The sequence below is a fragment of the Dioscorea cayenensis genome, chromosome 8 (genome assembly GCF_009730915.1).
Source record: "Dioscorea cayenensis subsp. rotundata cultivar TDr96_F1 chromosome 8, TDr96_F1_v2_PseudoChromosome.rev07_lg8_w22 25.fasta, whole genome shotgun sequence".
Taxonomy (NCBI): Eukaryota; Viridiplantae; Streptophyta; class Magnoliopsida; order Dioscoreales; family Dioscoreaceae; genus Dioscorea; species Dioscorea cayenensis.
The window spans coordinates 2,739,546-2,764,073 of record NC_052478.1 but is presented as its reverse complement, the minus strand read 5'-3'; the positions used below and the strand labels follow the sequence as shown (position 1 = coordinate 2,764,073).

The window sequence follows — 24,528 nt, the reverse complement described above, 5'->3', positions numbered from 1 at the left end:
CTCAACAAATCACAAAAAAAATCTAACAGAGAACAAAGGCTAGAAACAAGAATGGAGTTCAACATTAAAATAAATAACTAAGTGTCTTGCACAGTTGCTACAAATTTAATCAATTAAAAACTATGCCCACAACAAATGGGACTTATTACATGCTAAGAAGATTGACGGTGGGCCAACGATCCCTCGCTAAGCTATCCAGTCACCGACCTCTACTCCCCGATCCGAAAGAAAATAACAACAAAATTTATGAGCTTGATGACCCGAGTAAGCACCCACTAAAAAAATATAGGGATCACTTATCAAAAAAATCATAATTTAATAATTTGCAAAAAAACCAACCATAAGTTTAATTCACAAAACATAGATGTCAAAAATTAAGCATATAGGTCCCCCAAACAACTATTGCCCAAAACAAAATCACAAAATTTATATGTTTACCCTCAGTGACCCGAGACAAAACAAAAGTCATATTTTTACCCTCGGTGACCCGAGCCAAAATTAACAAAGGCCGATATTCTACACCGACGGCAAGCAGTGGGAAACTATAGTTTCTAGAACAAAATACGTGTCGACACGGTCAGTGTTTAACTCCCAGTGACAAGGTTATTGCACAGTTAGTTGGAGACTAATTTTATATCAAAGTACGTTATGTTCACAAATGATGAACTAGCAAAATTCAAAACAAGCAAAGTACAAGAGTTTACAGTAACATGATCCCATTTTTGTCATATCAAAATAAACCAATTAATAGAATACATATATTAACAGATAATAAAAATAATAATATTTGCTAAACAAAAATTAAATAAAATACCCAAAATCAGTAAAATAGAAAATCTGAATTAAATAAGTAATATAATCATAAATTAACTAAGTGTATGATATAAAAAAATAAAAAATAAATAAAAGAAAATTTAGAAATCCTGGATTTAACAAAATGAATTTTTAATAAAACTCAAATGATATGATCAGGATTCTTTTACGAAAAAGTACATAATATTTCAAAAATCTAAATAATCAACATTTAATGAATCCAGAACTCTTAGCTTAGAAACGTCTTTAATTTAAAATATTTTAAATAACTAAATGATAAATCCAAAATTAATCATACTTGAAAGGATAAGTCAGATTCATAACACTAATCTAATATTTATAAACATGAATACTTAAAATGATTAAATTCACAAATTTAGCTAGTGTCAAAGAACGTATATACATAGCATAATTTATATGTGGGATACTTACCTGATATTCGCTAAATCCACAAAAATCTAAATTGACTCCCACTTAACTCTCCACAAAAGAACCTATAGATATAAAATCAGTTCAATAACCCTAACTTTACAAATTAACTAGGATTCTTGGATTCCAAGTATAACACTTAATCTTATAAAGGATCAGAAAATAAATATCATTGGATAATATAAGACCTCAATCAAAACACTGCACATTCTAACCCAAACAGTACAGTGCATCAAGAAGAAAATTAAACTGCCAAAGCATTACTAATTAACCTTTGAAGGATAATATATATACACACAACGGCATCCATAAATAACCAGGATGAAACATGGAGAAGTAAAGCTTGCCTGAATTCACTGAACCACTAGCAAAAACTATAAAGCCGTATTTAATAGAGAAACTTAAAAGAACATGAAGAACCTACAAGCAGAGAACATCTAACATACAACACCAAACAAACACCCAACACTGCCAAACAAGACCACCACAAGGTACAGAAATCAGATGACTGCCTAACCTTGTATTTGGAAGTCGCTTGGATCCTCGTTTGACAATCGGGACTAGAAGAACCTCTCGATTCTGCCACCACAATGCTAAAGAGACAACAGGGAGAAGACTGCGAAGTTATCCCTTTTTATTAAGATTTTTAAAAAAAAAATCGCGCAAGTGGGAGGTTGCCTAAAATATGAGTAGAAGGTTATGAAATGATAAGATAAAACTTTTAAAAGAAACTAATTAAATTAAATAAATAAAAAAACCAAGAAGATAATTTTAAAGACAGTGGGGTCCACAGTCGTCCTCTCACCGGCGTGGGAATGCAGCTCAACCGATGCCACACGAGTTACTCTATCCGTCCGACCATTCTCTAGCCGTCCAACCTTGCAAACACTGATGAGGAAGCTAAGCTCCACCTCTGTCGTCCGCTCACCAACATGGGAGCATAGCGCATCCATCCTCGCACATCTTTCTCTCTCCGCTGGATTAATCGCATGATGCCCAAACCTAAAAGCTCTGGCGAGGAAACCAAGCTCCACCCCTGCAGTCCTCTTGCCAATGAGGGAGCGCAGCTCAACCATCGCCACTCGAGTCTCAAAATCTTTCCAACTAGTCACCTGTCTATCAAACCTGAATCCACCTGCGAGGGAGCTAAGCTCCACCCCTGCCATCTTCGCACCGACGTGGGAGCTCATCTCAACCATCATAGCACGAGTCGCTTTCTCCACTGGATCATTCACTGGTGAGCCATTAGGATGGGAGCCAAGCTTCACTGCCCCAAGTTCACTCAAGCCATGAGGACGGGAGCCAAGCTCCACCGTGGGCGGTATCTCCACTGTGTCTCCGAGGCTCGGGTCAAAGATGTGGGAGCCCCGCTCCACCACTGGCTCAAGTGGCCCGTTCTCAAGTCTGCCATCACGGAGACCAAGCTCCAAAATGGCGTGGGAGCCTCGCTCCACCATAGCCTCCACTAGACCATCCTCCATCCCCCATCTCGCAAGAGCCAAGCTCCACCACCGCACACTTACTAGGAAAGTAGACCAAGTCATCTACAACCTCTGTCAGCTCCAAGTTGGCCTCCCCTCCGCCTTCTTCAACTTTTTGAAAAGCTTCACCACCCGATAATGATGACACATGCTCCACCCCAAATAACGAATCCAAGGATGAAGCGAAGGGCACCCTCATCTTCCTCCTCGCTATCATCCTCAAAGTGAGGAGGAGAGAGATGCAAAGGCATGAAGACCGCCCAGGCATCTGGATTGAAAGTGAGACTTACGTCTTCTTATTTTTTCTCCCCATCTAAATAAAATCCTATGTTCTTACTTTTTGGATTTTTAAGATGTTATTTATTTAAATAATAAGAGAACATTTAAAAAATAAAAGAAAACAAATCTAAACAAATGTTTTCTCAAAACAAAGATGGTAGACACCCAATAAATAACCCACAGAGTGCACATAATTTTCTAAAAAAAAAATTATAAATATTTTTTGGGAATTGATAACACTTCACAAGATTCGCGTAAAAATACAAACAATGGATTTTCATTTTCTTAAATAAGTTTAAAATTGCAAAATAAAATTTTACAAACTTGCGTTGTTTGCTAAGAATAATATTGGATAATTTATAAAAAGTCATCACTACATAAAAAAATATATATTTTTCTAATTTATGTTAATGATAAAAATAAATTTTTTTCAACAAAAAAACATCAAATGCACTGACTAAAAAATGTCAAACTGTTGTACAGATACATAAGTGCATCCGTTATGATAATTTAATAATCTCTTAGGAATTTATCATAAATAGTATGTTAACACACTGGATATCGAAGACTTGTCATGTTAAAGATAAAATTTTTTAATTATAATCCCTATAATGATAAATTTTAATACTACTCAATATTTAGAGTGATGGAGAATATAATTCATCAAATTCATTATTTTTATTAAAAAAATCCATGAAAAAAAAGCTACTCAAGAAAGGGGCAAATTTGGAGTTCAATCTCACAGCTGACGTGGACCCGGGCCGGGCCCAGTATGAATTGCAGACACCAAATGTGGGGCCAAGCAAAACAGGCCACGTGGAAAGCCCACACAACCCAGCCCAATAAATAGAAGCTGTCCATAGACGGATAATTTGCAACATAGTCCTTTAAAACAAAAATAATTATTGGCGCCAAAATCCGTTCGGAATCGAAAATTCCAATCCCCCCCGCGCCCTCCTCCCCACTTCTCAATCTAAAAACCCTCCTTTTTTTTTTTGTTCTCTTTGATCCAAACCCTAATCCATGGAGATGAATCCTGTCATCGATCAGGAGATGGAGAACTTGGATGACGACGATGTCCTTCTACCCCTCCCTGACGAACAAGAACAACTCCATCCCTCCACTCCTGCCATTCCGCAAAGCAAGCTGAAGCGTCTCAAGAAAGCGTCTTCCAGTTCTGATGGCATTTCAATCTCTGATCCACCAGAGAGTCGGAAGACGCCGGACTTTGAAGTATCGGTGTTGAAATATGTGGGCTTGGAGAAGCAGGTGGATCCGGATGATGGTATAGATCCTTTGTTTGGCGATCTGGCGGTTTCTGGACGACCGGGGAGTCATGGTTTTGAAAAGGATGGAGAAGGCGAGGATGAGGGTGGGAGTGATGGGATGGAGAAAGAGATCGGTGGTGAGGGGAAAGTCCAGAAGGAGATGGATTTGGATGATGGTCTTGATCCATTGTTTGGTAATCCTGTGATTTCTGAAGGTTGGGAAAGCCATGATTTTGGAAATGATGGAGAAGATGAGAATGATGGGGGAACAGGGTGTGGAGAGAGTGGAAATAAATTGATGGATAAATTGATTGGTGGTTTAGGAAAGGAGAAGTCAGCGAGGAAGAGGTTGAGCTGGGATGGAGGAGAAGATGAGGGTTTGAAGAAAAAGAAGAAAGGAAAGATCAAGAATGAGAAGCCAAAGGAGTCAGTTCGAGAGAAAAGAAAGCTTGAAAAGGTTGTTTTCTCTTGAAAGACTTTGGGCTTTTTTTTTTAATATCATTTGAAGCTTTGGTCATGGTTTATATATCTGATCTTTTTTGGTATCTTATGGTCAAACAGGAAAGGAAGGCATATGTGGAGCAGATCCATTCTGAATCCCAGAGAATTCTGAGGGGTATGTTTCTATTTCTCAGGCTTAGGCTTACAATTTTATGTATTTATTTATATTCTAGCTTCAATTCTAAAAGGATTTTTTTCAGTCATTCAAATTAATTATACGTTCCTTTTGGTTAAAAATCTATGATTAAAATCAGGCATAAATTAGATTCTTGACATTTATCTGACATAGACTTTTGAGACAGAAACTAGGGATGCTTCATTTAAGCCTGCACCGATAGTTCACAAGCCAATATCTTCTGTTTTGGAGAGGATCCGAATTCGGAAGTTAGAGTTATTGAAACAGTAAGTTGGCCTGTGGTTTATTTTGATTTTTTATATTTTTGTTTGTTTGATTGGTGATCTTTTATAATTTCCTGGCTATTGAGATTTATAGTTGCCTACAGATGTAGTGTTGAGTCTGATTCCTTTGCTGGTGCTGATTGTTCTGTGGAAGACATAGGCCAGGCTTCAAATCTTTGCATAACTAAAAGCAACGATGGTGAAATATTGGTGGGTCTGTGAAATTTGTCTCCATTTTCTAATGGTGGTTTCTGTTGTTACCATTCTAAGCTTCACCAATTTTCTGTTCAAAGTAAAACATTTGGTTAATGTCATGGTTCAGGAGAGTGATGACCAAGTGGCAGGGGATGAGAACTGCAAGGCTTCTCCAGGTGTTTCAGAAGATGCCCCCTATAATAAGGTTAGCTAGATATCATGTAGTTATTGTAATGAGATTTTTATTGTGCGTCAACTTACTATCATGCATTATAGTTCGGTCACATGAATAGTCATTCATGAACATGAATTGTTATTTTATGAAAAATTGCTTGACGATGGAGGAAAGCAGATAACTACCTTTCCACTGAAAATGCAGCCTTCAGATGAGGACCTAAATGATCCACTGCAGCAGAATAGTGATGAGTCTGATGACACACTGGTACTTTTTTCCATTCTTCTCTGTGGATTTCATGTTTCATGGTTTCATGATAATTTTAATCACAGGATAGTTTTATTATTGTTATTAACTTATCATCATCATCATCATTATTTGTGCAGGGTCTTGAGAATGTTTCTAAACATAAGAATGGAGAGGACTCAGAGAATGGGCCATTGGATGATATTGCAGATGATATTTTGGCAGATAATCTTACATCATCATTGCCCATTTCAAGTTCAAAACTCAAATCTGATGATGAGTAAAATTTCTAAACTTTCATTGCCTTCTCAATGAACAAAATGGTGGCCTACTTTAGTTTATTATTCATTTGTTTTGTGCTACCACAGGATAAGTGTGTTGCAAAATGACATTGTTATTTTCATTCATAATTATTTTAATTCTGATACTTCTCACTTGTAAATTAAAACTGAAAGTGCAAAAGGCAGTATCTAAGTTTGTGCTGCTATGTTACTAACTAATTACTACCAAGAGGCCATCCAAAGATGTTTGCTTAATATGATACAGTACCTTATTCTTGAATCCATATCAGGCCTGCAACCTACAGTATTATCTTATTCATCTGAAACTTTATTTTATTCTTTGTGATTTACATAACTACACAGTAATTTATTGGATATGAAACATGGGAGACATGATTAAATAGCTGTAACATTTACCTGGTTGCTTCAATACACAGAAATTATGGGGTGATTGTTGGATTGAAGTTATCTATGGGTTTTCATTTGTTTCACAGATTATGAGGTTTCTTACTGAAATTCCTTTTAAGTTTACCTATCATCTACAAGTTCACCTAGTATGCTTTTCATGGTTCACTGTCTGTTCTTGTTTTTCCTTCATCCCATTTCATTTCTTTACATGCTGTCATTAATTTTGTGCCAATTAGCCATCTATAACTAATGGCATCGTTTTAATGCTTTCAGTTTATCTTCATCTCATGAAGACAGTGACAAGGAAAACAATGATCCTTATCCCTGCAAAGTGCTCAACAAGGTAAGCTATCCAAAAGATGACCTTGCCAAAACTTATGTAGATGACGAGGCTGAAGAAGAAGATGACAGTGATCATGATCTCATGAGATTTCAAGAAAGTGAAGATGATGACAGTGATGACAGTGATGGAAACAAAGTGCTTGATGATCTAATTATGACTGGTTATGAAGAGGCGCCAGTTGAGCATGAGAAACGTAATCAACTGCATCAGAAATGGCTTGAGCAACAGGATGCCAATGAAACAGATAATGTCTTGCAGAGGTTGAATTGTGGTCAGATACGTAGAGAGCCATCCATTATCGATGATGAGGATGATAATGTGGATACTGATGATGAGGATTCTGCAGACGAGATGACAGAAGACCAAATTCCAGCTAATTTGGTCCGTAAAAATTCCAAGAAGGCCAAACAAATGATGGCACAGATGTTTACTGATGAGACTGATGTTTATGTGTCTTCGGAAGATGAGGAAACAGAACGGAGTTTGATCCGTGAGCATCTTCTCCATCAAAAAGTATGTTCTTTCTTGCCTTATTCTTGGTCTTGGACATGGTTTAGGGTATTTTATGTTACACCAATAGTGTCAATCTATGATACATTGTCCTGCAGGCATTTGGTTAACCATGTAGAATTCAGCATGGAGTGCAATGCCATTAAATCAATGTGCATTAATTGTTGACTGAAAAACCATTTCCCTTCTGACCTCAATGTAAATATTGGACTCGACAATGCACCTGTGACTTTACTTCAAGTATTATTTTTATTTGTATCCTGATTCATCTTCATGCGTTGGGTGTGTGCTGCCTAGGTAACTTTGATTGTTACTGTCTGGGTTGCCATAAAGTTGTAAGCTTTTGTTAAATCAAGTTTCCATTCATTTATGGTCATTACATGATATTTTATCCTTCATAACCAATTATGTTACTGTTCAGCAATTATGATGTGTTTCTTTAACTCCAATGTTTTAATCTGTTTAGGTAAAGATGAGGCATGGCTGATTCTTGTCAATCTTTGTGTTATACTTATCAAGACAATGGCATTTACCTTACCTTTTCCTTTCAGGATCTGGGACCATCTTTCATATCACCAATAGAGGACGAGCATTCCAAGAAAGTTTCTGGTCTCATAAAGAAGTTGAATATTGGCCCTGATTACAAGAAAAAGGGGAAAATATTAAAGTGTAATGTTCCGTTTAGTCTCTGTCTTTTTAATTTCCTGCCAGTTCTGTTGGTGCACTTGTAAACTTAACTAACAAAATCTTTCTCCATTCTTGACATGCATGCAGCTAGCCTTGATATGCTGATCACGGATACAGGTAGCAATAGCTCTTCAAAGGTAATCGAGCAGAAAGTTGTTGCATAACAACCTGTTCTTACTTTTTTAAAAACGGCAGTTTTTAGCTTTGCGAAAATTATTGGTCCCGGTTACATGTAACAGCTAAGAATGGCTTTAAGCAAAAGAAAATTTAATTACTTGTTATATTGAAATTTCAAAAAATTTCCTGTTAGGTTTCAGAGATTTAGAATTTGTTTTCAGAAGCAGATTGCATCAATCATGATGCTTTTAAGATTATAAAATGTACTGTTGTCTGTTGCTTTATTTATCAGTGATATGGACTTGATGGCATTTTCCTGAAATCTCATAACGTTATCTATTCTATTATTTGCCAGCTCTAAATGAAAATAAGTGGTCATGTTGTCGTATGTTAAATAAATCAGGATAGCACTTGAGCTATTAATTTACACATCTATGAAAGTGTTCTAGCTGTTTATTCATTGGCAATGCTTGATGGCTTTTCTTGCAGTCATCCTTTCTTGCTCGAGCACAAAGTAATTCATTACCAGCTTCCCATAAACAAGGTTCAATAACTGTTCGTACATTCGTATTTGGTCGTGATGACAGTAGTAGCAGAAGCAGCTTCTCAGCATCTGAGAACATAGATGCGGTCAGTGTTTTTATTTTATTTTATTTTTTAAACTCAAGTCAGTATTGGAGTTACAGATAAATTAATTAAGGTATCTCAAATATGAATCTATTAATTCTTGGAAGCAAAGTATGACCAAGAACTAGGCTTAAAATTTGGAGACATTAGCTATTTGGAATCACTGGAATATTCATATTCATGCGCTAAATATGTTCATGATGGTAGTACAACATAAATAAGACAACTTGTTGGAGATATGTACTTAGTTTTTCTTGTTCATTTTACCCTTCTGTATTTGACTTCTTGAGGTGGGTCTAAGAAGGACCAGCAAATTTATCATGTCTTAAATCCTGCACAACATGAAACTAATCCTGAACACATCCCTATGCATAAAGGTGTTGCTGCAGCATTGATGTAGCTCAGTGCCTGGTTGTACACAGCAGGCCTTTAGATGACTGAAGTAGTTCTTGTTGAAGGTTTGCAACAAAAGGTTCATTTGAATTTTCAGTTATTCCCTTAAAATAGGCTCCTAACTACCCTCTTATTCATTCATTTAGGCCATTTTAATTTTTAACTACATCAAGTTCTAAATAATGTTTTTTTGATTTATAAATCTGATAATTTGTCTTTGCATGGTAGAGCCAACTTTCTTGAGTCTTGTGATGATTTGCTTAGTTTTCTTGTCTAATTCTCATGAATTACAATATTGTCCTGTTCATTGGTTGTTATCAACAGAACCAGCAAAATAATCAGCCCTTAAAGACTCCTGGAGCCAGGTATAGCAGCAGGCAATCAAAAGCAACTAGTTTGGGAGCAAAGGCTGAGGTCAAAACAAACTCAAGTAGCTCACTTTTTGAGATTCTGAAGAGTTCCTCTATTGGTTCTGAAAAAAAAATTAGAAAGAATCAAAGTCTAACCACAGAAAGTCAATCTTCACATCAGTTTTCAGCCTTCAAATTAGTCAAGAAGTCCTCATGATGAAATAGGAGTGGTTGCCTGATTCCTCCAGCCAGCATAGTGATGACAGGTTTATCTTTTATACTTCAACTTGCTCCAAATAGATTTAATTATACCGAATTTTTCTTACCATTTCTATCAACATGAAATCAAAGAAATTGCATGACTGCAAAGCCAAATGAAATCAATGAAACTGCATTTATTTCCAAAACTAAATGTAGTTCCTGAATTGTCATAAATACATTGATATTGAACTTATTCATCTTTACTGTCAGCAGGAAATGAAATTAATGAATGAAGCTGCATATGTTTTCAAAGCTAAAATGAAGCAGATCCTAAATTTCAGCATCAAGTTTCCAGTCAAATCAGTAAAAGTATGCTACGGATTTTCCTTTAAACAGGTCATTTACTCAACAGTCAACATATTAATTGCTAATTATGCAGAAACCACCAAAAAGGATTTGGCTTTTGTCAGGAAGCAATCAAATGACTGAATGAGGGTTTGAATGGTAAGTGGTTCAACAAGCTCCCTTTTGACTTTTTCTTAGAGGATCCCTAGCTTTTGGCTTTTGTAATATGATTCTTACATAAGAAATTATAAAATCATTAGAATATTTCACTCATCATGCTTCTTGGGTCCTACCAATTTCTTAATCCTATTTTTGAATTTGTGGCTGGGCTTGACAGGGAACCACAGTGGAAAACCACAGGAAGAAAGGAATATTGATTTCTTATCTTTGACTTTTATAAATAAATAAATAAATAAATAAATAATTGTTTGAATATCAATGGATTTTGGTTTATTAGTACTGGATTATATTTATTTAGAGAAAAATTTAAAATTTATGTGAGATGAGAGTATAGTTGTTTTAGTTTATTGGTATCGGATTATGTTTATTTTGAAAAAAATATTAAAATTCATTCTGATTATATTCATTTTGAAAAAATTTTAAAATTTGAGTATAGGTATTTTATTGAGTTTATGGTTACATTTTATATTTGTGTATGCTTTTAACTTTTCATTAATAAAAATGTTAATTATGTATTTATTTATAAAAAAACATGTGAAATGACTTGTAACATTATTAGATCACTTGATGATTAAGAAATAATTCTTTTAGAATTTTTATCACTGTAAACACTATTTTTTTTTTTTGGAGGCCAGAAGACAATGCTTTATTTCAATCACTATTTTCTTCTGTCGTTGTCAAGAACCAACATTTGAAATGCACACAAATTCTCAACTAATTAGTGGGCATTATTATTGGATATAAAATATTCTTTATAATTTTAAATAGTTTAAATGACAAATTTAAAATTAGTTATATCTAATTTTAAAAATAATTAATTATATACAAAATAATGCACTGACAAAATATATGTGGTTTGTAGAATGTTTGTTTTACGGAAAGTCCAAAATCAAACTTTAAAATCTAAACAAGATGAGAGTATCATAGGTATTTGTTTTATTTGTTTCATGTCTATAAATGTCTTTAATTGCTTTTAAATTAAAGACATTTATATTTATGAAAAAAATTCTCAAAGATAAAATTATCCATTAACAATGCTATCAATAAGCAAAAAAAAAAAAAAATTATCTCAAAAGAAGTAGACTAAGTGTGATACTCATTAAATTAAAATTATTCAATAAAAAACACCTTGCCATTAAAATTTAACACAGGAAATTACAATTCAAGAGGGCATATACTTTATATATATAAAAAAAGAAATAATAATTTCCTAGCATCACAGGGATGCAACAACAAAAAAACGGTTTGTGGCCGTTATTCAAGAGGGTACGCGTCCCACGCAAACGAGAGATCCCATCACGCACAACGTATTCAACCTCGTTTTTCATCTTTTCTCTTTTTAATCACAATCCAATCATATCTCTTTCACAAATCCCACAAATCCCAATTGCGTTTCTCCCCAAATAGACAAAGACAACAACCCAAACCCACTCCAAAGCCCACTCTTGTTCCCCGCTTCCTTTCAAACTTCAAATTCCTTCCTGATTGATCTAGCTGAAGGTCGACATCGACGGTTTCTTTTGGAGCTCTGAGAAGCTATGGCGCACTTGCAGAAGGATGGGATTCCTACTGGGTTGAATCGGATTAGGACGCGGAGGGTGCCCTCTGAGGAGTTTTCCAGCTCCGGCGGTGATGATTCTCCTTCGATTTCTGGTATCCCGGTTGGAGCTGAGGTGAAGGTCGATGGGAGAAGGAAAGGTTCGCGAGTTGCTTTGTTTGAATCCTTTGATTGTTGAGAAAGAAGTCATTCTTTTTTGCTTCTTTTTGAGAATCTTGTGATTCGAGCTTTCAAAAAGTTCTTTTTTTTTTTAAGTTATGCTGATGTTAGGGCTTCACTATTCTTGATCATCTGAACATCAATCTTTCTTTTGGTGTGAGTATCTTGTGATTTGAGCTCTCTGAAGGAGGCCTGCAATTGGTTGTTGAATTCTAATCATTCTCTTTTTGGTGGTGTTATGATGGAATTCTTTTTTTATTTATTTACTTTTTGGTGAGCATGTTATGTGGCCAAGAAATTATTGTTTTGTGGTTATTGGGGTTTTTTTTCCTCTTAAACCTTAAACTCTTTGCTTGATTTATTTGATATGGTTGCATTTCTTCGCTTTTTGTATCGAATTTATTTCAGGGTTTCGGAAAGGGAAAAAGATTGCTCGTTGGTTTACTTCCTATCTCGCCAAGAAATCTTCAAGTAAAGATTATAATTTAACTTTGAATGAGAAGGTAAATAGAGTTAGACATATGAGGTAGCATATTTGCATTGGCATATCATTTTATGTATAAAAGAACGAAGCTTTCTATATTTGTGCTTCTTGCTGATCAAGAGTGGAACTGATTTTGCAGGGTAATATACCAGGAGAGAAGATGTCAGATGAAGAATATCTCACTAGGTCTGAAAATTTTGTGGAACAGAATGAGTTTCTAGAACCACAATCACTCCCAGAGAGAAGTTATTTAAGGAAAGCATTGAAGACGAAAAAGAGTTTTTCACATGAACTGGGACCAAAGGGTGGTATCCGACCTACTCCCGTTCGAGCACACAGTTATAGTGACTTAAGGGTAATTCAAGAGTTTCTGTTTATAGCGTTAAGAGTCTTACTGTATTCATATTTTTGCAATAGATAAATGTTAACCTGTAGATGCTGTTTATAGCGTTAAGAATCTCTTCAATCTGCATCCAGGAACTTTTGGGATCATTACACTCAGAACTTGATGCTGTCAAACAAGCTGTAGATGCAGATCTCACAGCTTTTGCATGGGATGTAACGGTGGCTCTTGAGAAGGACCCTCTGTCAACAGCAAGGGAGACAGCTGAAGATCTTCTTAACATCTCCCAGCAATGTAGAGAAATGACATGTAGTCAGTTCCGTGATAATTGTGAGAGGATAGTTCAGAGTCTTGCTGAGAGGAGGCATGAATGCCAAATGGGGCTTGTGAAACAGTTTGTTACTCGCATGCTATTTATCTTAACACGTTTTGCAAGGCTTTTGCAGTTTCAGAAAGATAGTGGATCAGTCAATGATGATTCTTTTGATAAGTTTAAGCAGTGTCTGGAGAGCGTTCCCGCCGTGGAAACAAATTGGCTTCCAAAGTCTGGGAATTCTGCTTGTAGGTTGGATAATGTTGTGAAGCTGAATCATCTTAGCAACCACCACACAAGGATCATGACATGGGAGAATTCATCAAAAAATTCATTAGAGACACAAAACGAGGTTCTCTCTTATCTCCTATGATACTATGCAATTAAACGCATAATTCTGCACAATCAGTTCATTGCATCTTCAATGATTCCTTCTTCTTATTTTGTCAGAGTCTGATAGATTCTACAGACAACTGTGTCACGGATTCCGATTCTTGTGATTTAAGTTATGAAAGAAGGAAATTGATGATATTCAATCATCAGGAGGCATTTTCAAATGGTCATAAAAATGATTATGATCTTCCTGAAGAGTTGGCATCAGAAGCCAGTTTCGATTCCCTTGACGAACAAGGAGACTCCAAAGGTTTTGATTCTGTTATATGCAGAATATGTGAGGAGAATGTTCCAACTTCTCACTTGGAGTCCCATTCTTATATATGTGCCTATGCTGACAAGTGTGATTTGGAAGGTTTGGATGTGGATGAGAGGCTAATAAATAATGCTGAAATATTGGAGCAAATTGTGGAATCCTACAATCAAGGTTCACGGGTGCCATATAGCAGTTCTGATATTTTAAAAATGCAAACTTTGAGTACAGCAGTTGGGTCTGAAGGTCATTCTCCTAAAGTGCAAGACTGGCACAACAAAGGTACAGAGGGAATGTTTGAAGATATCCATGAGATGGACACAGCTTTCATTGATGAATTTCATACTACAAAGTTTGGACATTGTCGTCCAGTGTCATCCAATGGGAGCATGACTCCTACGACTACCCCTACATCTAGCCATTTTGATTTATATTGGTTAGAGCACAATAATCCATCTGAGCCAGAGGATGTGACTCAGGTAATTTATGTGATGTATTACATGTCTTTATTTTATGTTGTCACTTCCATTTTGTTCTAAGCACCCAAACTTCTTGGAGGCACTAGAGAACACCTGGCATTCTCATAGATGAAAATGTTTTCACCCTTTTATGGCTTAGGTTATATTGACCAACAATGATGTGTCCCAAGTTTGTTTCGGTGTCCATATTTTTTACAAATATCAAATTAATGGTTTTTGATGAACTACTTTGCTTGTTGAGAACAAGTGGAGCATGTTTATGCTATGGTCCTCTTGTTTTATTGGCATTTAAGCTATGTAGATTGAGATAGCACTAATGCGTTGTTTGTGTCATAGAGTGTCTGAGTACAACATGTATTTAGTAATGACCTTGACATATTGAGATCACAACAACAAAGAGCTTGGTTGTTATTTTTGAGCTTCTGAGTTTCTTCTTACATTCAGTTAATTTACATTCAAATATGAGAATATAAAGTCTTATACTGTTTTATTTTAGTGTTTGTATACTTTTGCTTATTTATTTATGACATCAAGCATAATTAAATCCTGAAGTTTTCTGCTATCTGACTATTCTTTTCTTTTGCAGATAAATGAACTGGCTGACATAGCACGAAGAGTTGCAGGTGTTGATATTGCAAAAGAAGGTGCCTCTAAGACTTTAGATATGTGCTTGCTTGACTTAATGAATATATTACATAATAAAAAGCTCAAGGCTCTAGTTATAGATACTTTTGGAGGCCGCATAAAATTGTTGCTGAGGTAAGCTTCTGATTTTAGGGTTGTTTGTAGTTTTCTATTTTCTTTATTTTTAATGAAATTGTGCCATTTGCAAAAGAAACTCGCTTATGATTTTTGAAAACTCTATGTTGAAATTTGCAGGGAAAAGTATCTACTGGCAATTGAAATATTGAAAAAGAAGTGTCCTAGGAGGACAATCCCTCTTGAAGATGGTAGGGTACTTTCTGAGTCTCAGTGCACCACATCAGCTCCTTTGCATCCCTTACACAAGGAAAGAACCAGCATTGATGATTTTGAGATAATTAAACCAATCAGTAGAGGTGCCTTTGGCAGAGTATTTCTTGCACGGAAGCGAACTACAGGAGACCTATTTGCTATAAAGGTATATATCTAAAAAGCTAAATATAGGTATTTCTTTGATTTAATATGTGATAGGCTGCACATACTCATGACCTTGATGTTGTTTACCAAAGAATGGGACATCTTGTATAATCTACTGAGGTTAATTTTTACTTCATTACTAGCAAACATAATAGCGGTTTTCCGCAAAATCTCTTATTAAGTTGGCTCCTTTTTAGCTTTTCTTAATTTTTTTCCTGTAATTAGGGATTGAATTTGGCAAATGCTGCTTTCCTGTCATTAACATAGTTTTGATATTTTTCTTTGTAAATAGCAAAGTATCATAACTACCAATCCACCTGACAAAGTATATTTTTTTTATTCCCTCTTCATCTATTTATTTAAGCTCATGATTTAATTATATTTCTTGATTCTTGTAGGTGCTCAAAAAGCTGGATATGATACGTAAGAATGACATTGAACGCATATTGGCAGAGCGCAACATTTTGATTACAGTTAGAAATCCATTTGTGGTAATTCCTAGACATGGACAAATTTACACGTTGTAATTTCACATTGAACGCATATTGGCAGAGCGCAACATTATAATGCTATGCGGATAATCTTCAAGGCTTTAATTATTCTTCTATATAGAGAGTGCATTTGAGATTTCTTATAATTTTTGTTTTATTTTGTCTCATGTTGTACTATCGTAAGTCTTTTCTTTGAGCAAAGAAGAGCTTATCTGGTGTGATTATTTACTACCAGTGCCAACGTTGTTTGATTTGATGTTCTAAGATTTTACCCCATCAATTGTCTTATGAACATTAATAGATCTGTTTTCAGCTACATAAAACTTGGATTTCAGGCCATGTTGTTTATTTTTTCCCACTGAAAATGAGTGATTTAGATTTTCCTTTTATTTTACTTATATATCTGTCTTTTTGATTGCTGACCTCTACTTCTATCATTATTTTTTGCTTTTGATTGCTACATATACCTGTGTTTTTTTGCTTTTGATTGCTTACCTCTACTTTTATCATACTTTTTCAGGTCCGTTTCTTTTACTCATTTGCATCCAGAGATAACCTTTATTTGGTCATGGAGTATCTCAATGGTGGTGATCTGTATTCTTTGCTTAGAAATGTTGGATGCTTGGATGAAGAAGTTGCTCGTGTATATATTGCTGAACTGGTTTGTTCAAAACTTGTTGAAATGTGATTTAAAACTTGTGGAGAACTGCTTGTCTCTTTAATTCTGTAATTCCATGAATGTTTTATATTTGTAGGTGCTTGGCCTGGAATATCTTCATTCCTTAGGTATCATTCACCGTGATCTGAAACCTGACAACATCCTTATTGCCCGTAATGGCCACATTAAGGTCTGATTAGCTACATGGAACTTCTCTCTATTATAGTCAATTGTGCATTTATTTTTCCTTCATGACCCAGAAGTCTTCCTGCTAAGGAAATGCTTATTGCTGGACCTTTATTACCAGCTTACAGATTTTGGACTGTCAAAGATTGGTCTAATAAACAATGCAATCCACTTGTCTGGATCCGTTACAAGTGGTTCTGTCCTACAAGAAGCCCAGAGTGAAAATGCTCTTCCAAGAGGACAAAGAAGTGGGCGATCTGCTTTCGGCACACCTGACTATTTGGCACCTGAAATCCTTCTTGGAAATGCTCATGGTTTGTATGAATGCCTTGCAAGTTTCATTCAACCCCTAGCAAACCAAGTTATCAACATGTGTATTCTGCAGGTTATGCTGCTGACTGGTGGTCAGTGGGAATTATTTTGTTTGAGCTTATAGCAGGGATTCCACCTTTCACTGCAAATCTTCCTGAGGTAGTGTAACATGCCACAATACAATTACTAAAAATCATTTTGGTTGGGTTTCCTTTCTTGGCATTAACTTAATTATTTTTATTTTTTGACATTGAAATATAACCAATTAAACCAGGATCTGAGAGTGGCTTTGGGGTAGTAGCTTGACAACTTAGAGCTTTTTCACATTATGAATATTGATACCAAAATTGGGGCATTCATTGTTATTTACACTGCTGCATTGGTTTTAAATGTGTCGAGACTTGGGTTAGATGTAATCAATATATTCCTTCAAAGTTGCAAGTCATATTGGTTCCTGATTGTGGTGAAAAATAAGCAAGGGGGTCCTGTGGTTTCATGGGCTAGTGTCTTTGGAAAGTTATTACAAAGAGAGAAGATTCATACTTAGGTAGGCCTCAGCCAAGTTAGATAATTTGTAGATACTATGATTAAGTGTAGATTTAACATTTGATGCTTGCAAAAATTTAAATGGATACTATTTTCACTATATTCATATTGATATCTTATCTCTATGCAATATCAAATGGAGCCTCTTTATAATTCTTGTAGAATACCATGCAGGCCCTTTAAAATGTGAGTAGTAGTGGCCCTATCTTCTGCCCACTTTCATTAATGCTCTTGTATTTTTTTGCTAACTTCTTCACATTATTTCTACAAATGTTTGGATTCTTTATGATCAGTTTTGGGCTACATTATTTTGCACGTAATTTTTAAGGATCAGTTTTGGACGGGTAGTGTGATTGGAATCTAATCTCTTATGTTTTATATTTGCACAGATGATCTTTGACAACATCCTGAACGGGAAAATTCCATGGCCAGATGTTCCCAATGAGATGTCATTTGAAGCAAAGGACTTAATTGATAGGTTTTTCTAGTATTTCCTTAAATTCCTTATTTGAATATCTTACAAGTTTTGTGCTCTTTCAACCCTTGTATTAATTATTAGTTTAGCTTGTCCTCACCAAACCTAGTTAATAGACATAGTTGTGTTGCCATAACTTTCTTGTGGACAAATGGATGGTATATGTCTGTGATTCTAATTTTTGTTTAAAGAATTGTAAACTACATTCAACTCAGCGTTGAGAAGAACTTTGGAAAATGGTATGTCAAGGTTATCTGGAATCTGAACTAGAATGTAGTTTTCTCATTGATTCTCTGTTTGCAAATTGGAACTTCAATCATGTTCTGTCACTTGAGTTTCTGAAAGACAATTTCAATATGAAGATATCTATATTTCTCATTCCTTGGAAATATAATCGTGCATATCTGATGATTAGTTCATTTGGAGGTTGATTACTATCTAGATTGTGATGCATCCAAATTCTTTACTGCAGGTTTCTGATTCAAGATCCAAATCTGCGACTTGGTGCAAATGGTGCAGCTGAGGTTGTAATATGCAAATTTCCGTGCTTCTTTATTTCCTTTTTGTGATGCAAACTCCTGTGAGCACTCAGACTTATGCATTTTGTTTATTTTGCAGGTTAAAACACACCCTTTCTTCAAGGAAATTAACTGGGACAGCCTTGCTTTGCAGAAGGTATGGACTAGTGATTATTTGCTATTAGACCTTGGAATTATTTTTGCATATAGCATAGTTTTATTATGGTTTTACTGTTCTGAAAGGGGATTTTTTTTTCCCCTTCTATTATATCAATATTGTTACATATATTCAGTGGGGATTTAAGAAGTTACATTTTTCAGCAGTGTTCTTCCCACTTCTGTTGTTCCTAATTTAGTTCAATCAAACCTATGGCTTTTGAATTCCATATGTTCTTTCATAAGCATCATATTTCACCTTTTTTTCCATAATGCTCTTGCTTCTTCTGCTAGGCCTTTCTTTGCTTAACCATTAATATAATTCAACTACTTCCAAAGATGTGCGGTTACCGCCTTGTAGAGAATTTCATGAGCGCTCTGCAACTGCACCCGCATCCTTTGCTGGTTTGTTATTGATTTATCTGCCTCATCTGCATGCATCACTGCACTTCCACAAGACGCCTAACTTAATGATAATCAGCTTGATCTTGCAGTTTGTTTTGGTTATTGAAAATCATCATGCAACTGTCTTTTTTGTTTTATGAAATTTTATGAAGCTTGTTTCTCGAAGAAAAATTTTATAAATGTAATTAATCATTTAAAGGGATGGTTCTCTAGTAATTTTTCCATTCAACTCTTTCACACCATTGAAATTTGTTGAGTACCTTCCTGTTGGTGAAAGTTTAATGGACATGCTTCCTTTGCAGGCAGCTTTTATCCCCAACCCTGAAAGTGAAGATGATACAAGCTATTTCTTATCGAGGTATTCACCAGGTTCTTACCAGATTCCAGTTGAGACCTCCACTGATTGTTCCACGGGTGCAACTAGTTCTTCCTCTGGTTCTGGCAACAAGATGAATGTAAGAAGGAAACAAAGCAACCTAACTTATTATTATAAATTTATAATGCACATGAACTACGTAAATGCAGCTTATTTTGCTAGCCTGTTACATGAGTAGTAGAGGCATTGAACTACGCATCTAATGCTTTCTGATTTGATTTCTTCCTCCACCATCCATTCAGGTAGACAAATACACGGAACTGGTGGAATTTGATTTGCAAACTTCTGTTGACCTCTCCTCAATTAATTTTTCTTTCAAGGTGAAGTAATCAGTGCTTAGTGCAAGTGGAGATTTATTTCAGTTCTACAGACCATTTACTGCAATTTACCTTATCAAACAAGCATATTTCATATGTTCCTGGTTGCTGTGAAACTATGAGTCTTGGCATGTTGTTTATGGTGTTGAATCAATGGCATGCTATTTTTATTGCAGAACCTATCTCAATTGGCACTCATGAACTATGATGTTCTCTTACAAGGTGGTAAAACATCAAAGTGCTCATCTCCCTCAGGAGGTAAGAATATCATTAAAATATAACTAGTTCAAAACAGCGAATGAAAATTGAAGCATTTTTTTTTTTAATTTGATTGGCAGGATAATTCAAGATATGCAGCCCTTTTAACATCTTATAGATTGGTGAAATATCAAAGAGCTTACCTTTATTCAGCATAAAAAGAAAAGGTTTATTGCTCTAGTAATGCTGAAGGTAACACATACCAGTAAATAGCTTGCCTATTCTTTCATTGGACTATCATAATATTTTGGTTCACAATTAAGGTCATTACCAACATCCTTCTTTTTTCTGATGACCAGACCAAGTAAACTATTAGCTCCATTGTACTAATGAGGCCAGTGACTGCAAGTTATCATCATGCATAAACTAGCCAGAGAACTTATCCAAGTTAGAAAAGGGCTATTGCATTTGCCTAGTTTGCCATCAGTTTTCTAAGTTGGATTGAGTCAAATCCACCGAAAAGGAAACTTTACATTGGCAAAGAAGAAGAAATTTCTCCGCACAATGTTTACGAACAATCAACAAATCCGGCATCTCTAGTTTTGTGATAAATGGTGTTGCCAAACCACAAATGGCATCAAAGGTATGAGAAGATTATCTCAACAAACCACAAGGTTCAAAAGCATCCACATGATAGAATTTCTTTTATTGTATCTTGTTTGGCCTGTTAACATGCACAATTTGTTCTTCTTAATGTAAACAGAAACAACAGTAAGTGATTGATAGCAATGATCTTGGTGATTTAATACGAACTTGATGGCGAGTTTCTGCTGTACATTACACCGAGGAGTTCTTCGCTGAGCTTTTCAGGATTGGGGTGGTGTTGAACATGCAGAAATTTGATCGTCTTTTATGCAAACCAAAAGTATGTTATATTAGCGAGAGGGATTATTTGATAAATCTGTCAAGAATCTAGCAGAGGTTTAGCATTGATTTTTATCTGTTTCCTGTGAAATTAGAAGGGGATATAATGAAAGATTGGTCCTCTGTGCTTCTAAGTCTTGTTTGTCAAAAATTAATAATAATATTAATAATAATAATAACAATAATAATTTATTATTCTATAATTGAATTTTCACAGGGAATTGTTCTGCATGGTATCAGAAATGTTTGAGTTTTAACACTAAGAATATCATAATATGTACGCTTGCATTACACAACTTTGGTTTATTTACTAACAAAAGCAATATTTTATTAACGTTCATTGTATAGTTATCTATGGATGTTGATTTGAACTGTTAGATCTCAATCCAATAGTTTGTTGATTATGTATGACTATACTTATAAATAGTACACAGTGAAAAGTAGAATATACAATATTTTGATTTATAAACAATGCAAAATAAGACGTCCCCAGAAATCCTTCTCTATATATTTATATTTAAAAATAAATTTGTAAATAAAAAAAATAACAAATAAATAGCATTTGTTCAATGAAGACACAACATATTCATATTTATTAATCAAATAATTAGATTTAAGATTTTGCAGGAATAGAAATAATTATAAAATTTCCAGGGTTATATACGCAAACATGAGATTTTTTCATGGAACCTCACCGAGCTTCTCAGAGTTTGATGGTGATGAGGATATCTCTGAACTCACGAATGGCGGCTTCTCTGTTGATTTCTCCTCCTCCGATGCGGATGACGAGTAGAGTTTCTTCCTTCGGTTATCGCGGCACGAGTGTGAGCAGTTGCGCCATTGATGCGGAGCTCTTGAGGTCCCAACTCGATCGTCTCCACGGCGAAGCAGAGATCACCAGATCCAAAGGTGAGTTTCCATCGATCCTTATAGCATTGAGTGTGAGCGAAGCGAAGCATGCAAACTTTTGTTGTCAGAGATCATTGTTTTTGAGTTTCTTTAATTCTAGGGCTTTAGTGAGAGGTTGAGTGCACACAAAGTTCTAGTCTTGTGATGTGTTAATGTGATTCACTGTGCTCATTTAAGCATGAATTGCTTCATTCTATGGTTTATATCTTTGAATTGAGCTTGAATTGATGGAAGTTATGGAAAACAAAAGAAACAAATCACGAGAAAAGCTTGTTTTTTTTTCATCTTTGGATTGGGGGATTTTGAGGAAAGAAAACAAAAAAAGGGAGTGAATTTTGTTTTCTTATGTATTGATAAAAAGACACCAGTTTGCATTCCATTTTTCCTCAATCCAAACAATGACAAGAGTTTTTTTAATCTTTAGTTAATTTTACTTTAAATGAATGCTTTGCTGTTGTTATTTTTGACATAAATTTTTGCTGTCCTAGCAAATAATGCAAGACTGAGACTTATGAGGTTGTCAGAGACTGCTGAGAAGCTCAAAAAAAGGGCTGCTACCAAAATTCATGATGGCCAGGAAAGTGAAGCAAGGGATCTGCTTATACAAAAAAAGAAGTTGATGAAGGCTCTGGAGAGCTCGAAAAGCCGAATCGAGGTTCTCGATAAACTTTCGGCTAAGTTACAAGAGGTGAAGTGTTTCCTCTATTCCTTTTAGTCATCTATCTGCAATCTTAAACAGCAGAACAAGCAAACTAAACCTTTCCTCTTGTTATTTGTTGGTATGAACTTTCAATTAAAGTCTTTCGTATTTCTTGTTTGATATGGATACATCATGCTTATATGGAGATTGTCGCTCCTAAAGAGAAGCCATTATTGATTTTCAGGTGATCTCTTCCAAGGAAGCACAACTAATAGAAAATGTTGCCGTTAATCCTTCTAGTAATGCAGAGGACCGAGGTTATCCAATTCATTTCATAAATCCAAAGGGTGATGTTAGTGAAGATTTAAGTACAACAGGCTCCTTTGACCGATCTGGTATGGAATCAAGTGTCAAAGAAGAACTAGAGTCTCAAAGTTTGGAAGATGATGAACCTCAACCAGTTGTCGGCGATCCTCCTGAAACTCATTTTTCGAGTGTCATTGAGAGGACAAGCAGTTCAAATGGCACTCCCTCTTACAATGATTTCAGATTACGTGCCATTGAGCAGCTTAAAAATGTTGAAGAAGATATGGTGATATTCTTAAGGCTTTTGATAACAGAGAGTGAAAGCAAGAAGATAACTAAAAATGCACAACAGATACTAGAAGTGCTTGAGGATCTACAAAGGATAAGAGAAAGGTAATTCATGCAGATTAACTCTCTAATATTTTGCTTCAGTATGATATACATATATTTTTCAATGTGCATCTTTATAATAGGCTCAGTTGATCTGTATCCTTTTCTTATATTTTGCTTTCTTAATTGCAATAGGATTCAGGTTATTTTTACAGAAGAAACCATGTGAATATCTGCAAGTGAAATAAAGCCTGATTATGTTAATTGGTAGAGGAAATCATTCTGGAGTAAAGAGAGAATGCATTTAGATTGACATGCATAGAAGGTAACATTTGAGAAATGCAATGTGTTATACACTTTTCAAAGGTAAATATTTATCATACAAGAGGTTTCCTTTTACATAACTTTATGTGGAAATTGTTTGTTACACACTTTACAAAATCATGCTTTAAATTTTATGCGCTCACTCTTATGAAATCATCATTTTCGTGTTGTTTAAGGAAAATCCTTCGGGGCCGTTTGGTTTGTGATAATGACATATTACCATGTAACGAGATTATCATGGTAATATGAGTGGGAATGTTATATAACTGAGAATATTGTGGTAATTTGATATAATCATGTTTAATTGGGAACTCTTATTATCGGAAATAATTTATTGCTGTGTGTGGTTGTCATGGTAATAAATTTGTTAAAATATAAAAAAAGTTATAAAATTACTACTGATACAAAAATAAAGCACCAAATTTTGATGATAATAAGATTACAATTTTTTAGTAATATTTATAAAGTTAGTAATGTGATATTATCATCCAGGATTAACGCAGTATGTAATCTAGCAGCGGTAATATTTTCAGATTATCACGTAATACGTGATAATCTTTCTACATTACCGTGAACTAAACTAAACGGCCCTTTCATGTCATGGAAATATGAATAAAATGTTGAAGAACTTTTGTACATCTAAAATAGCAGGCGTTATCAAGCTTAGAATTTTGGTGCTTATACTATTTCTTCTAAATCTTTAAAAGGCAGAGATTTGATGAAAGGAGGATGAAGATGAATGTCTGGCAAATTTTTAGTGGCGGTGGCAGCTGATGGAATTATGCAGGTGTCTTCCAATTCTCAACCGCTGCGAGTCTGTGACTGACCTTATGTGTGAGCTTTTTTGTTTTGTTTCAGTAAACATGAAATCATGTATGAAAATTGAAAAATACATGTGGAGTATTAAAAGAAAATGGTTTTCATATTAACTGGGCTGAGTAACGCAAAGTAACTGTTTATATTACATACGTTTGAAAGTCCGGTGGGGTGCATGTAGTTTACATTTATTCTGTTATTTTTTCTTTTTTTTTGAAAAATTTATGTTTTCATTGCTTCAACCAAAATATAAGATGCCCAGGCGGTAAGATATTGAAGGTTGGATTATATATTTAGAAAAATCTATCAGCA

The 24,528-nt window shown here is 35.1% G+C and overlaps 4 protein-coding genes across 7 annotated transcripts; 3 read left to right on the top strand and 1 right to left on the bottom strand.

Moving 5' to 3' along the window:
* Positions 1-1,240: 1,240 nt before the first annotated feature.
* Positions 1,241-2,969, bottom strand: LOC120267636. Of its 2 annotated transcripts, none has more exons than XR_005538509.1 (3): positions 2,048-2,969; positions 1,760-1,858; positions 1,241-1,307 (listed from the first exon to the last, which is right to left on the bottom strand). XR_005538509.1 is itself a non-coding variant. In XM_039275305.1 (3 exons), exons 1-3 carry the CDS (start codon positions 2,784-2,786, stop codon positions 1,256-1,258), a joined length of 867 nt encoding a protein of 288 aa, XP_039131239.1. In that variant the 5' UTR covers positions 2,787-2,969; the 3' UTR covers positions 1,241-1,255. The 2 variants fall into 2 exon arrangements, 1 of the variants encoding a protein (XP_039131239.1); XM_039275305.1 differs by having other exon boundaries at positions 1,760-1,835.
* Positions 2,970-4,018: 1,049 nt separating this feature from the next.
* LOC120267633 lies at positions 4,019-10,306 on the top strand. Of its 3 annotated transcripts, XR_005538508.1 has the most exons (14): positions 4,019-4,727; positions 4,832-4,886; positions 5,074-5,173; positions 5,275-5,380; positions 5,493-5,570; positions 5,745-5,807; positions 5,927-6,066; positions 6,749-7,331; positions 7,880-7,997; positions 8,103-8,152; positions 8,622-8,762; positions 9,477-9,768; positions 9,977-10,072; positions 10,143-10,305. XR_005538508.1 is itself a non-coding variant. In XM_039275302.1 (13 exons), the coding sequence occupies exons 1-12, from the start codon at positions 4,026-4,028 to the stop codon at positions 9,717-9,719; spliced, it is 2,379 nt and encodes a 792-aa protein (XP_039131236.1). In that variant the 5' UTR covers positions 4,019-4,025; the 3' UTR covers positions 9,720-9,768; positions 9,977-10,306. The 3 variants fall into 3 exon arrangements, 2 of the variants coding, with proteins under 2 accessions (XP_039131236.1, XP_039131237.1); XM_039275302.1 differs by having other exon boundaries at positions 9,977-10,306; XM_039275303.1 differs by having other exon boundaries at positions 9,974-10,306.
* A 1,275-nt stretch (positions 10,307-11,581) lies between these two features.
* On the top strand, positions 11,582-20,610 carry LOC120266529 (probable serine/threonine protein kinase IRE4). Its single transcript, XM_039274171.1, has 20 exons — positions 11,582-11,926; positions 12,354-12,448; positions 12,569-12,784; positions 12,907-13,437; positions 13,536-14,210; positions 14,797-14,969; positions 15,090-15,330; positions 15,728-15,820; positions 16,341-16,481; positions 16,576-16,668; positions 16,786-16,978; positions 17,050-17,135; positions 17,912-18,000; positions 18,470-18,521; positions 18,616-18,672; positions 19,379-19,531; positions 19,695-19,772; positions 19,946-20,027; positions 20,108-20,219; positions 20,327-20,610. Exons 1-19 carry the CDS (start codon positions 11,767-11,769, stop codon positions 20,110-20,112), a joined length of 3,213 nt encoding a protein of 1,070 aa, XP_039130105.1. The 5' UTR covers positions 11,582-11,766; the 3' UTR covers positions 20,113-20,219; positions 20,327-20,610.
* Positions 20,611-22,311: 1,701 nt separating this feature from the next.
* On the top strand, positions 22,312-23,305 carry LOC120266868. Its single transcript, XM_039274516.1, has 3 exons — positions 22,312-22,488; positions 22,685-23,139; positions 23,272-23,305. Exons 1-3 carry the CDS (start codon positions 22,312-22,314, stop codon positions 23,303-23,305), a joined length of 666 nt encoding a protein of 221 aa, XP_039130450.1.
* The last annotated feature ends 1,223 nt before the right edge of the window (positions 23,306-24,528 follow it).

Coding starts and splice junctions, on each gene's coding strand:
- LOC120267636 (XM_039275305.1), bottom strand. CDS start 2,786: ATGACTTGGTCTACTTTCCTAGTAAGTGTGCGGTGGTGGAGCTTGGCT. Junction 1,836..2,047: donor TGAGCTGCATTCCCACGCCG/GTGAGAGGACGA, acceptor TTGTCTCTTTAG/CATTGTGGTGGCAGAATCGA. Junction 1,308..1,759: donor AAGCGACTTCCAAATACAAG/GTTAGGCAGTCA, acceptor TTATATCTATAG/GTTCTTTTGTGGAGAGTTAA.
- LOC120267633 (XM_039275302.1), top strand. CDS start 4,026: ATGGAGATGAATCCTGTCATCGATCAGGAGATGGAGAACTTGGATGAC. Junction 5,571..5,744: donor AAGATGCCCCCTATAATAAG/GTTAGCTAGATA, acceptor CTGAAAATGCAG/CCTTCAGATGAGGACCTAAA. Junction 7,998..8,102: donor AAAGGGGAAAATATTAAAGT/GTAATGTTCCGT, acceptor ACATGCATGCAG/CTAGCCTTGATATGCTGATC.
- LOC120266529 (XM_039274171.1), top strand. CDS start 11,767: ATGGCGCACTTGCAGAAGGATGGGATTCCTACTGGGTTGAATCGGATT. Junction 14,970..15,089: donor CGCATAAAATTGTTGCTGAG/GTAAGCTTCTGA, acceptor TGAAATTTGCAG/GGAAAAGTATCTACTGGCAA. Junction 19,773..19,945: donor CAATTAATTTTTCTTTCAAG/GTGAAGTAATCA, acceptor TTTTTATTGCAG/AACCTATCTCAATTGGCACT.
- LOC120266868 (XM_039274516.1), top strand. CDS start 22,312: ATGAGGTTGTCAGAGACTGCTGAGAAGCTCAAAAAAAGGGCTGCTACC. Junction 22,489..22,684: donor TTTCGGCTAAGTTACAAGAG/GTGAAGTGTTTC, acceptor ATTGATTTTCAG/GTGATCTCTTCCAAGGAAGC. Junction 23,140..23,271: donor CTACAAAGGATAAGAGAAAG/GTAATTCATGCA, acceptor TAATTGCAATAG/GATTCAGGTTATTTTTACAG.